At 39.4% G+C, this 13975-nt stretch overlaps 1 protein-coding gene across 4 annotated transcripts in view; it reads left to right on the forward strand.

Moving 5' to 3' along the window:
- The window catches only part of EXOC6B (exocyst complex component 6B), a 618113-nt gene that overhangs the window by 449128 nt on the left and 155010 nt on the right, over nt 1–13975 (forward strand). For all 4 annotated transcript variants that reach the window (XM_021699245.1, XM_021699246.2, XM_044918888.1 and 1 more), the window contains one exon: nt 10447–10520. In XM_021699245.1, the coding sequence (XP_021554920.1) occupies nt 10447–10520 (74 nt within the window). The remainder of the gene's footprint in view (nt 1–10446; nt 10521–13975) is intronic.

The raw sequence follows: 13975 nt of genomic DNA on the forward strand, positions 1-13975 counted from the left end.
GAAAATTACAACCCTCTAATCATGAGCTTTGTGTTTCTGGCTGGTCTAGCCCTTCCCTTACAACTAAGGACATACTTGAGCAACCTTGTTAGCATAAACCTAGGTATGGTCAAAAGAATCTCATTGTGAATAGCAACTCCTATTGCTCAGGAGCTTTCAAGGGTATTTGAAACTCTATTCCAGGAGCGGGGACAAAGACCAGATATATTCTTTTTTTAAAAGATTTTATTTGTTTATTTGACAGAGAGATAGAGAGAGAGGGAACACAAGCAGGGGGAGTGGAGAGGGAGAAGCAGGCTTCCCGCCGAGCAGGGAGCCTGATGCGGGGCTTGATCCCAGGATGCTGGGATCATGACCTGAGCTGAAGGCAGACGCTTAACCGACTGAGCTACCCAGGCGCCCCAGATATATTCTTTATTATATCACAGACCTCAAGAATATATTTGATTTAGTCCTACAGCTTTAAGTAAGCGAAATATTATTACCTTCATTTTACAGCAGAGACATCTGGTACTAAAAACTTATATAGTTGGCCCAAGGTCACATAAGCAAATTTTAGAAAGGACTAGAATCTCACTTACCTTAGCTAATGATATATCTATCTTTTGTGGACATCAGCTTACATTATGAGACTTAGTTTTCGTAGCAAATTGTGAGAACATCCATGAAATATATACGAAAGAAATACTAACTACTGTCGGTTTGAAAAGAATTATATTGACTTAAAAAAAAAATCTAGCTTTTTTAACTTTGGAAACTTCCCATGTGGAACCTACCTTAGTCATTTCTCTGACTTCCAGCATTTTTCATAGTGTGGTATGATATATACCTTAGTCATTTCTCTGACTTCCAGCATTTTTCATAGTGTATTATGATATATCTCCACCCTGTTCCGAGTCCTGATAGTGAGTCTTGATACTTTTCCTTTTAGCAAATCAGTATTTATTTTATATTGCACCTTATAAAACATTTTGCAGTTATAAGATCAGGATTGTTATTGTCATCAATGGCTAGGGAAACTGAAGCAATGAGCTTTGTCCAGAAACTTACATCCTCATCAACTATCATCATTTGAAAAAGCTGACACCCTACTGTGTTTTCCAAAAATGATTTGAGACCACCTTCAACAGGATAAATTGAAAAAATAAATAAGTTAGGTACCATACCCTCCAATTATCTGCCGTTTTGCTTCCTGTGGTTTCAGTTATCCAAGATCAACTGTGATCTGGAAGTAGATGATCCTCTTGAGGTATCATCAGAAAGTCAGGAGTAGATTAACACTGCATCACAATGCCCATGTCACTTGTCTCCTTTATCTCATCATTTCTCCCATCATCACAAGAAGGATGAGTATAGTACGATAAGATATTTTGAGAGAGAGAGACCACATTCACATAACTTTTACTATGGTATATTGTAATTGTTCTGTTTTATTATTGTTTTTAATCTCTTACTGTGCCTAATTTATAAATTAGCATAGGTATGTATGTATAGGAAAAAACATAGTATATATGGGGTTCAGTACTCATCCACTGGGTAAGTTGGTACATATCCCCCCCCACAGATAAGGGAGGACAACTGTGTAAGAAAGAGAAAATAGGTTGAAGAGAAGAAAAATAAGAATACAAGTATCAGGATTAATAGAGAGGTGATATAAAAATGTGTTGACGGGCAAGGTGAAGAATATACAAAATATATAACTCTCTGAGGACAACACAGTTTCATAATATGAGCTGAGTAGAAGCCATTGTGTAGCATCATGGACATTTGCTTCAATCCTTATTTCATAGCCAATGTGAAAAATAGAATTCATACTGCTATGAATAGGAATGCTCATTCTCTGTCATTTCAAAGTCTGAAGTCATTCTTGGCACAATTAATTTTTTTTAAAGATTTGTTTATTTTTGAGAGAGAACGTGAGCTGGGGATGGGGCAGAGGGAGAGGGAGAGAGAGCCCCAAGCAGACACCCCACTGAGCCAGAGCCCAGCACGGGACTGGCTCCCACCATCCTGAGATCATGACCTGAGCCAAAACTAAGAGTTGGACACTTAACCAACTGAGCCACCCAGGCGCCCCTTGGCACAATTAATTTTAATTTACGTTCATTACAGTCGACATCCTCTAAAGCTGTGCTGTCCAATGCTATAGCTACCAGCCTTAAGCAGCCATTTGAACATTTGAAATGTAGCTAGTTAGAAATGAGATGTGCTGTAAATGTAAAATACATACTGAATTTTGAAAAAAAACTGAATACTTTTTTTTTAAGTATTCACGACTCTGAGATCAAGAGTCACATGCTCTACTGACTGAGGCAGCCAGGCACCCCAAACATGAATAATTTTTAAAATATTAGTTTCATGTTTTGAGATTTTATTTATTGGAGAGAGAGAGAGAGAGGGAGAACACAGAGGGAGAGCGAGAGGATGAAGCAGATTCCCTGCTGAACTTGGAGGCCTACACAGGGCTCCATCTCAGGCCCCTGAGATCATGACCTGAGCCAAAGGCCAACGCTTAACCGACTGAGCCACCCAGGTGCCCCTAAAATATTAGTTTCATGTTAAAATTGAAATATTTTGTATATATTGGGTCAAACAAGATATATTATTAATTTTAAAATTAATTATTTTGTTTCTGTTTTTAATGTGTCTACTAGAAATTCTAAAAATTCTAAAATTACACATGGGGCTTGCATTTCTATTTGGACAGTTTTTAGAAAATTGATTTTCACTGTTATGTTAAATGACCTGCAGAATCCTTCTCAAAATCCTTCTGTAAAATTTCAGATAGCCACAGCTTTGTGTGTATGTTCATGCAGCAGAATCATCAGTGCTGAACAAACACATGGATAAAATTAAGTCCTTAAAAGCATAGTAAAAACGTCAAGGATATAAAGTTACTACTTCAGAGCACTAGTCTTTCTCATCTCTCAGGAAGCCCACCTCTCTCATGGCAGGTCCTCCACTTTCCAGAGATTATACACAGAAGCACTGCTGATTGCTAATTGGGAGAAGCTTCTCTTCACCATAATTTTAAAAGATATATTATGAAATTGGCCCTTATTTTGCAAAATTGTGAAGCATTCAGGAACTTCAGAGGAAAATTATGACTTTATACAGATCTGTATGTTTTTATGATTTTATTATTCCTAAGTAAGAAGGAATATTTAAAATGCATATAAAGGAACATGTAAAGTGAATATTTGTTTCTAGACCTTCCAGGTGGGACATGCATATTGAAATAATAGAAGGACAGACTCAGAAGGATCAGATTCTAAGTAGGTCACTGACTTAACCTTTTGGGCCTTAATTTTCTCATCCGTCGAAGTCCTCAGTAGTTTACAAATACTTCCTTCAGCTTCAGGATTATAGATTGTAGACTTGATTCCTAGGTCATCTTTTGCTCTGCTTTTGGCTGTTATTTTTCTGTGGAATATTAAGGTAAAGTCCACTGCCGTGTGGCATGACATTGTTCTGCCACTCGTTACGGTCTTGACTTTCCTCAACCCTTCTTCCTCTGCAAAGAACCACACAATACAGGAGTTACTCTGTTTAATTTAGTGATGGCAGCTAAGGATTCTTATCCATCATGTAAAGTATTATTTCTTCAGACAGAGAATAGCACTTTATTTCCATAAACACACCCAGTGCCCCCTGGACTCCGTGAAATGGTAGGAACTTACATCATTGCTGTCTTTTCAGTCTTGAACAGAATTATTTTCTAGTTTGCTTTCCTAGATTCAGCTAACCAATTTCATTAAACTGTGTACAGATTCTTCTTATATGTTAAATGAGAAGTAGAAATCAGCTTCTCTGCTTTTCTAGGTTTATTCCTCATGAAACAGCTTTCCTGTCCAGGTGAATATGTGCTGTCACCAACACCAGTCCTGAAAGTGCCGGGACCCTCCTTTCCTCTCGGCGGTCCCCTCTGGGGACAGCCAGGTGGAGATTGATCGGCCTGTTTACTTAGCAGCAGCACGGAAGTTCCTGCTTGCTGGGGGCCATTTCTTCGCTTATGGGAGATTAAGCTTTCTTAATTAAAAAGCCACATCTCTCTGTCCTCGCTTTCCGTGGTCTTCCAGAGCAAAAGGAGCTTGGAGAATTGAACTTAGACCATTAAATGTTAATAGTAATTTGTAAATCTGTTTGGAGTACTGGTTTGGCATCTGCAATCAGATTTTAGTGTCATCACTTTTCATCAGGTTTCTCTCCCAGGACTTTGAGAATCGGTTCGAGTTAGCCTGTGCTCTCCTCTGCCCTTCTTGGGTGGGAGGTGCAGTGAGTTACGTACTTACGGTGTGTAAAAGCAGAGAATAATGTGCAGCCCAGAGTCCTCCCCTGGCTAAATAAAGCTGTCTGGTTTTTATGATCGCATGTCCGTGTGAGCACACTTAGACACATAGAATCGGTGGCATCTGCAAGGTGTTTTTCCCTCCCACTCCCCTTTTCCTGTCCCTGGATGTCTGTCTTGTTCGTTCGTACTTCCTTATGTGCTGGCCGACCTTTCTCTGACCAGCAGGGCCCTGAGTGGATTCCCTGTGGAGTCTATCAACTCCTCTCTGTAATTAGCTTGGTGGAGCCACTGTGAAGTGATGCAAGAAGGGGTTAGCTTCCCCAGAGCCACGCTTCGAAGTCTGGCACACCCTTTACCTGTGGCTCCAGGGAGCCAGATACCAGGAAACCATTATGTTAATACAGCAACAGCGGCTCTTATTTTTTTCAATCCCACAAAACCCACATGTGACCTGACATGATCCTAAGGTATAAACAAGTAGCCAACATACTTTGGGCTCCTGGGTACTGAGTTTTCTTTCTCACTTGGTTTGCCAGAACCAAACGTCAAATCCCTTCTGTGAGAGCCGGTGATGCTATCTTGTCCATTATCTGACCTGGACGTTTGCTGGCAGCAAAAGTAAAGGACGGTATCCAGGGACCTCTGGTTACAATTTTGCCCACTGTCTTTTCAACTTCCTCTTATTTAAACCAATTGTGGTTTTCTCCAACAGTTGCTATTTTACCTATTTGTCAGATATCATACTAGTTTTCTTTTCTTTCTTTTTTTTTTTTTTAAAGATTTTATTTATTTATTTGAGAGAGAGAGAGAGCACAAGGGGGGAGCAGGAGAGGGAGAAGTAGACTCCCTGCTGAGCAGGGAGCCCGATGCGGGACTCGATCCCGGGACTCCAGGATCATGACCTGAGCCGAAGGCAGTTGCTTAACCAACTGAGCCACCCAGGCACCCCTAGTTTTCTTTTCTGAAATAAATTTTACCTTGTTGCTCTTCTTCTTTTGAAAATTGTTCTTGTTCTATGGATAATTTGCATTAAATAGATCTGTCATTTTGTGACCCTTAAAAACATGATTGTTCTCCTTGAGTCAGCTCAGAAGAACTAGTTTTATTTTCTGTTTCTCACAACTTGCTTTTGATAAACTCCCAGATGTCCTATCTAGATATACAGATTATAAACTATGGCAGTCATTTTGACTTCTCAAAGCCCCTTCTAATCTGACTATCATTTTATTCTAATTAGCGTTCTGTGGTGTTTATAATTTTTTTTCTTCAGCCAAATGCGAATGTACCAGATAATTTTAAAATTAAAGTTTATTTAATTTTTTTGCCTTCCCCCCTGATAGTGTTACTTAATTATAAGGTCAGCCTTCAAGAAGTCTAGAAAGCATTTTGAAATTAATGGAATCCCTTCTTTTTCTCTTTCGGTAATTTTATGTCATTATAATACGAAGATTATTAGGAATGTAAACCTACTGGATAGTTTTGAGAAATTAATATTGTTTTTAAAAATGATTGCCAAATCTCATAGACTTAAGTGTACATAAGAATGTGAAAGAATGTTGAATATTTGGTAAGTAAAATACTTCTTTTGTGTAATTTTCTTTCCCCACTTGTACCTTCACTTAACAATATACCTTCTTTTCTGTAACTTTTACACCTCCTTTTTATTTATTTTTTTAATGAAAAGATTTCCTTCATAAACTTCAATGAGTTGGCAGTTTCCTCATTAAAAGATTTTTCACATTTGCAAATTGGTTCTTGGAGTTAAGCCCTGATATCAGCTCCGACTCCGAGAGTCCCTACGGTGATAATACAAGGGCAGGAAATTGCTGCTGGGCAGAGCAGAGCCCTCTGGAAAATGTGTCAGTGGTAGTCAGGAGCTCTGCTAATCTGAACCAAGTTTTGAAGAGGAAGCTTTCTTGCCAGCCTCACTGGAACCTTGACTCAGTCCCCAAGTGACACATGCTGGTCGAAAGTCCGGGTTTGGGTCTGTGTGAAATAGAGCAAACACCTTCTAGTCTTGCGATGTTTTGGCTACTCTGCAGAACTCCAGGCTTTGGAAACACTGGTGTTGGAAACACTTAGAGACTGAAAACCTGCTATAGATCTTGGAATCTAGAGACAAGTCCAGAAAGGGACTGTCCATTGTGCCCCATATGTACATTGGTTCCACTTAGTCACGATTGCATACTTATACCCCTTTTATGATTTCAAAAGGAGGAAGGTTTCTATTTGTGATGCTGAAGAGAGGCTTCTAGTGTGTACATGTGATCAGTTTATGTAGGCATCAGCCTATTACATAGACTGGGGCTTTTTGCCCCCCTCCAGTGTGTAGTTTTCTTCTCTTTCTGTCAAGCAACCTCTGGGAATTTGTGTGTGCAGACCAATCCCAGTTGCCTGTAATGCTAAATCTTGAACAAGTTATTCTCTCTCGTCACTAGATAAAGTATGACTAAATCAGCACCACTAAGTAATTTTGGTGTATGTGTGTGTGTGTGTGTGTTCTGTTTCCTTTTCTTTGATTATGAAAGTGGTCGGTACTCATTTTAAAAGTTTATAAAATATAAAGAAAAATAAAACCCTCTTGTAATCTTTCTGTCTGTAACAGCCTCAGTTAACATTATGAAATGAACGCTTACTGTCATGTTTTCAATGCATATTATATTTTATATGGTTGGAATCAGACTATATACAAATGTTCACTTATTTAAAATATTCACACTTCCTTATGCTATTAGCATTTTTTGTATATCTAAAGAGTTAACTCTAGGAGAATAGCCATGTTTTTAAAGGTATATTGAGTCAGAAAATTAGAGGAGATCGATTTTATGCATTTATTGCAATTCTTAAGTAACACCAATAAAAATTACTGTGCTGTGGCTAACATACTGTTAATTAGTCATATCAGCTTCCTGTAAGTGAAAGACTTAAATATTTGCCTATAAATAAATTTGCAGTGCTAACTCCCTAACTCATCACTGAACGGTAGCTGAATTAATTCTGATGTTTTGTCCTAGATATATAACGGCGTTTCTTTAACTTTTGTTTGGTCACCAGCCCCCTGAGAATTCAGTGAAAGCTATGAACCTTCTTCCCAGAGAACTGTATATTCACACAGAAAACTAATTGTAATGATAATCAATTATGATATGCCAGGCACTTTGCCAACTGCTTTATATGTGTTATTTCATTTAATCCTCATAGTAGCACTATAAGGAATGCACTGTTTTCTTCATTTTTGAGAAAAAGCCATTGAAGCTTTAAGGAGAATAAGTAATTTGCCCATGCCCACAGACCCAGTATCTTGGGCTCAAACTCTGATATTATGACCTCAAAACCCATCCCCTCAATCACTGTGCACCTAATTTTAAGGAGCTCATAAATTCCTAAAGCCTGCTTACTGATACTCATGTTAAGGACACATTACCTATTACAATCCACAGATTTTCACTGGCAGTGAAGAGTATATGTGACTAACGAATCTTGCTGTTTTTGTAATTTATTTAATTAACAAATGAGTATTTGTTGAACATCTGCTATTTTAAGTACTTGTTAGGTTCAGCAATATGGTCCTTATCCTTAAGGAGTTTACTTATCTACATGAGAAGACAAGAATTATATACACAAAACAATGAGAAAAAATACAAACATGAAGTTGAATATACAGTAATTAGACATTTCCATAAACTGTATGTGAAATCAATCTCTTTACTTGGCCATACCTTGATGCAATTGTCACTCTTTGATTCCCTTTGATTTATAAAAGGAGAATCAAACCTAAAAGGCCACTGTGTCCTCTGGGAACCTGAATCTGGAAGATTCAGTGTGTCATAAAAATGAGGCCTATAAAGGGAGACTCTGAGAACTAAATATGTATCACGTCTGGATTCCTGCGTGGTTTCGGCAGTGTCATCTCTTAACCCCAGGGAGCATGTTCAAGAAGGAGATGTGAGAATGGGTAGCCAGCTCTCAAGAATTCAAACCACATACCACAGGTTAATTCTGTTGAGTTGGACATGTGTAGGTATGCAGAACACCCTGATAGTGGCTACTTTTGACTCAAGAAAGGTTCCTACTGACAGAGAGGATTGCATACTTCAAATGATGCAACATAGCCTCGACTCACGCAGGAGCAATGGGGGAAAGCTCCTGACCTTGGATGAAACCAGCAGGCATGAGAAACTTATTTAAGCTGACCACTGACAATCAAGGCTGTCAAAAAGAGCGGCTGTGACTATAATTCAAAGAACTGCTTTCTGTAAGAGCAGAGTATGGGAAAATTGTACATCTGACTTGAACAGCCGCTGTCTACAAGGTCAGCACACATAATGGCTATTGCAAAATAGGAAGGATGGAGTAGTCAGGCTTTTTATTAACATGGCCCTCATCAAGTATTTGTACGGTTGTAGGATTTTACTCTTTTAAAACTTGAGTCATTTGGGCTGTAATATGATAGAATTAATTTACAAATGGCACTTGAATTTTCTTTTCAATGCAAATAGAAACCTAGTGCTGCTAATCATGCTAAATGTAGTTTATCTCCTTCCACTTACAAGAGTCGTTTTTATTGAAATGTCTAAAATAAGAATATTTTGTGTACAGTTGTAGAATACATCTGTGCTATGTATTAGTTTAATAAATTGTATTAAATTTCATTTCACATGTTGTTTCCATAATCCCTCCAACTTAACTTGTTAGCATTATTTTTTTTTCAAGTGGGACAAGGGTGTTATGAAAACCAATTATGTCTAAGAAGCCCCAGATGGAAAATATTTTTAAAAAACAGATATTCCTATAATTGTTCACAAATATCATTTAAATACATCCAGCTACTGGATGTTGTAAATACTTTTCCAGGCATTTATGCAAATATCTTGATGGATTTTTATTTAATTTCAAAAGAAAAGTATGATACTGAATCTGTATAGTTTCTTAAATTCATTCCTGGAGAAAAACATAATTGAAAGGAAAACATTCCTTTTCATATATGCTTTGAGCCAATACTTGAGTTGTTTTTGAGGTAAATAGTAGATTGATGTTAAATGTCCATCACACTTTGGCTTTACGGAGAGAATTCAAGACATAGTAACTGTCCAACTCTTGAATTTTTTCTCTCTCTGCATGGTGTGTGTGTGTGTGTATGCGCGCGCGTGTGTGCGTGCATGTGTGTAGGGAGCTTAAACAAGACCTTTTGATTTCATAATAAGCCGGGCTTAGGGACGATAAAACTTGACATTCTTAACTGTTACTAGTGTTTGTCCCTGTAGCCCTGTGCAGTTATCTTCTTGTTAACGATGTAGAAGTCAGCGTCATAAACTGAGCATGTACCTAAGGCACTACCGTAAATTACAAATAGCATTCATGTGGTCTCTTTGACCTAAGACTAAATTGGGGTAGCGGGAAGAGAAAAAAGAATTTTCAAGAATGGAAAAGAAGTAGAAGTCAAGGACAAAGAATACACTAGTAGGATGGACATGTGCAAATGTTCCCTAAGCTTTGCAGTGAGATTTATTTAGATGGGCCTTTTCAAATCTGCAAATACTCCTTTGCTCAAGAGCCAGGCAGTGGATCGGGACAGCTTCTGCTGGGTGTGTGTATGTGTGTGTGTGTATGTGTGTGTGTGTGTGTTGGCAATAATGCAGTCATGAGATAATACAAATAATCAGTGAGGGAATAATTAATGATGTGGCAGGGAATATTTTTTGATAAATGCTTGGGGAATGAGGTGACAGGCGTGAAATTAGAAAATTCCTTCAGCGATCTAAAATATAAATAGCTTTCGGAACTGAAAAGAGTTTCACAGCTGAAGATTTTATTGTGTTGAGAGGAAAACTTTTTTCTCTCCCCCACTCCCTCCTCCTTTGCAAGTTGTTTGTCCATTCACAAAACAAATACTCTGAAGCCCAGCGCGGCTCATGGGAATAAATTTCAGGTCGAATTAGTACAGTTTCCTTGCTGTCAGGATGCTGGAATTAATGGTGTTTTGATGACACGAATTTTGAAGGGCAAACAAAGAAGCTGAAGGGAGAGAGACATGACTCCTTAGAAGCTTGGTCCTCCTCTCCCCCAGCCTCTCTTGTCTTCCCTGTCATCCGTCTGCCAATCTCCCTGTCCATGGTTAGTTAAAGGCGCTTTTTATCCTCTTTTCTTTCCCACAGAGTTTGCCAGATCCGGCCCGGTGCCTGGGTTCCAGGAGGACACGCTGCAGTTGGCCTTCATCGACTTGAGACAAGTAAGTCTTTGTGTTTTTGTTTTTTGTTTTTCTTTTAAGATGTGTGACTGAAGACCATCAGGTCTTAAGGAAAAGGGGAGGGGAGGGGGATTGGCGTTGGCGATTCACACTGGAGACCTAAGGGTTTTTCCCCTGTGTTTGAGGCCACCTCTTTTATTTAGCTATCTGGGATCCTTAGCTATGGTGGAGTTAAAGGTTTTGTGAGTGGAAGGGAAGGCAGGAGGTGGGAGGAGGGAGGGACCCAGAGAGTAGAGGGACTCAAGTGACCCTCAAGTGATGTGACCCATTGTGCTACAGTTGGCTTCTGCAGACACAGCAGAAAGATAACTCCGCAGACCAATGCTGAGCAGGTGCACTGGTGCAGAGACTGCCTGCCCGGAGGACTTTTGTTTGCAGATAGAATGAGGGCGGCACTATTTAAGAAAAATGAAATATTTTACATTCTGGAGTGTTGGTTTGGCTTGTTGACTTTTTTCTGTTGCCTTATGTCTTCCCATCCCCTCCTTTGTAGAATGTGGTCAGCCATGAGTGACTAAGTGGTGGTTTTAGAAGGTGATTAGCAAAGGCCCCGACCGGTCATGCTTACCTGACGGGCAACCCTCTTAAAGTAATGTTGATGAAAGCCGGTACTCGGGCATACCCGAGTTTCGCAAGCCCATCGGATGGAAAGAATCGTTCTGGAGGGCTGTTGCTTGCAGATTGAAATGGGTAGGTTGGTAGGCCTTGGTGGTTTGGGTGGAGAGGAACAGGATGGGCGGGGGCCGAAAGAGGGAGAGAGTTAACTGGGCTCTGTCATCTCTTCACTCTGAAGATGGATGGGGTTGGATAAAAAGTGTGAATGAAGTAAGAATCAATGACTGATGCTTCTCTCCTATTAAAACAATCTTTTTTTTTTGTCTGTTTTAAAAAGGGGGCTGGCTTTGTTTCTCCTGCCATAATGATGCAGTGCCTCTTGTTTTCAGAGCTGACATAGTTTGCATTCTGAAAACTTTTAGATGCCCAGAGTATTTCTTAAAGCTATAGGACCCCTTGTATTGGTAGTCTCCTTACCACTGTGACTCGATTCATGCCGGAACAGCTTTTAACCCATAATGGATGGCCTGAGCTACCCCTGAATCCTTGTGGATGGGTGGTGTAATCTGTCATCTGATGACAATTCTGGAAAGCCCTGTTAAGCAGAAAACAGAAAATTGTGTCTCTATAGACCCGCCAAAGTTTGAGGATTCAGGCCGCGTCCCAGAAACGTGTGTCAACTTAGTATTTGGGGGCCGAGGTGGGGGTTCTCTTACACATAAAGGCTTTCCCAGCATGGTCACAAATGGAGCTGGGTATCTCTTTCCACACTTAAGACCTTCCACCTGTGGATTCAGCAACTCAACAGAGACAGTCAGGTTTTAACCCCTTGGCAGATGTGAGGCTGAAAGATTGGGATTTTTGCTTTAGGGTTTTATGGAGTGTTATCTGTTGGACTTTTCTCCCCTGTTTCTTCTCAGAAACTTCTGAGCCAATTGGCTTTTCTTGGAAAGCAGACACTGAATTTCACTGGAGAGACATATCCAAGGAAAAATTTTTCCTTTCTTGCTATTCATGAGAAGAAAGCGTGGTCATTCTCACTAGTTTGTGGTTTTGGTCCCTATGGAAAGCAACTAGTGTTCGCAGAAAATGTTAACTAAGGGAGTAAGTTAGAAGCACAGCCAAAATAAGGTGGATCTGAGCCGGGGATGAATGCTCAAATACTTGTGAGCTCTCAGTGAGGACTGTAGTTTGTGTGTAAGTTCCTATTTGCCATTGCATTTCTGTTCTGAGTTCCTTTTATGATATTTTAGCAGGAGAAACCAAAACTCCAAAATTTTACTCATAAGAAGAGTATGCCTCTTCCTATTGAATCTATCACCTAATTTCTAGTTATGGCTGTCTCTGTTAAAACAGCTTAAACTTTTCTAACCTAGATCATTTGAAAAACTTCTCCAGTTCTCAGGCTGAGGCTCATTAGCAGCAGGCCTCAGGTAGGTTGAATCATTGTGAGAAAAATGATCCCTCCACATCCCATGCTGCAAATATTAATCTCTTTGCAGTCCATCTTGGTCGTTCTCATAACTTATTTTAAATGAGCATCCTTTTAGAAGGAGACTTCTGAACTGTAGAGATGTTCAAACCATAAGGAGAGAACCTTGGAGTATGTCCCCAGAGGAGATATCTTGACCTCGAATGAAGCACGATTAAGTGTCCTTGAGTATATTGTCCTTTTGCATGTTCCCTTCAGAATCCTATAATAGAATTACAGAATTTTGGGGTTGGGGGCCAATTTTAATAATCATGCAGTATAACCTTTGGCTTGATACTTGAAACCCTATACAGCACCCCAGACTGTGAGAACTCACCGCCCCAAAGCAGCAAGGTCTGCCTTAGGACAATCTGATTATTAGAAAGATATTTCTTAAGTTGACTAAAATCTGTCTCACTTAATTCTGACCCTTTGATTCTTTATGTTTTTATTCATGCATCACAGTCTGGGGGATAGGCTTCCTCTCCTGATTTATTGAGCATCCTCTGGTAGCAGCTGAGTCTTTGTGTAGCATTGTTACCCATTCCTCATGTAGTCCTTATACAGTTGATTTCATTTTTCTTCCATATTATTAACAACATAGATTTTTATCATTCTAGCCGGTCCCGGCCTCTTTAGGTCCTGATTCAGTTTTCTAGCTTATTAACTGATTTCATCATCATGTCCTTTATTAGTCCGAGATAACAATATTAAACAGACGGGGCAGAAGTTAAAGGCAGAAGTTGAAGTTAGGGCAAGTTATAGAGGGTATAGGTCCACGCGGGACACCACAGTCGCAGGGCAGCCAAGGTATTCTTCCACTGTCACCGACTGCATTTGCCTCACTGGTTTATGAGCATCCTCATTCTGATCAGACTGTCACGTCCTCTTGCTTTAGAGTGTTTCAGACACTATCAAGTGAATGATGATTTTTAAAATAATCAAAACGTAGACCATTTGATGCGATCATCTCTATATAGACTATAATAGCAGAGTGTCATTTAAAAGCTATAGAAATTCAGTTAGAAAGCAAATTAGATATGGACAGCGAAAGTATTCATCCTTTCCCACCTGTCCTGTCTATTCTCGGTTTCCTCATTCGTCAGGAAAAGAGTGAAATGACATTTTAAATACACAAGCTTTCGTGGTATTTTACACATGTATAGCACCTCATAGTTAATGCACATGAACACAGGAAATGCTACTTCTCTTATTTGTCAGACTTCTGGGTGTAGAAAACCTGCTGTAATAATAACGTGAACTAGACAGTACAAATCAAAATCTCCTTTGCCACTTTATGCTTTCTAGACTTCCAAGTACCTAAAAGTAGGATTGCGGTTCAACTTCACATTCCTATGTCAAATATATGTGCAAATTTCTATCAAAATCCAAACTTGGGTTAATGTGAAAT

Source organism: Neomonachus schauinslandi, chromosome 10 (genome assembly GCF_002201575.2).
Source record: "Neomonachus schauinslandi chromosome 10, ASM220157v2, whole genome shotgun sequence".
Taxonomy (NCBI): domain Eukaryota; kingdom Metazoa; phylum Chordata; class Mammalia; order Carnivora; family Phocidae; genus Neomonachus; species Neomonachus schauinslandi.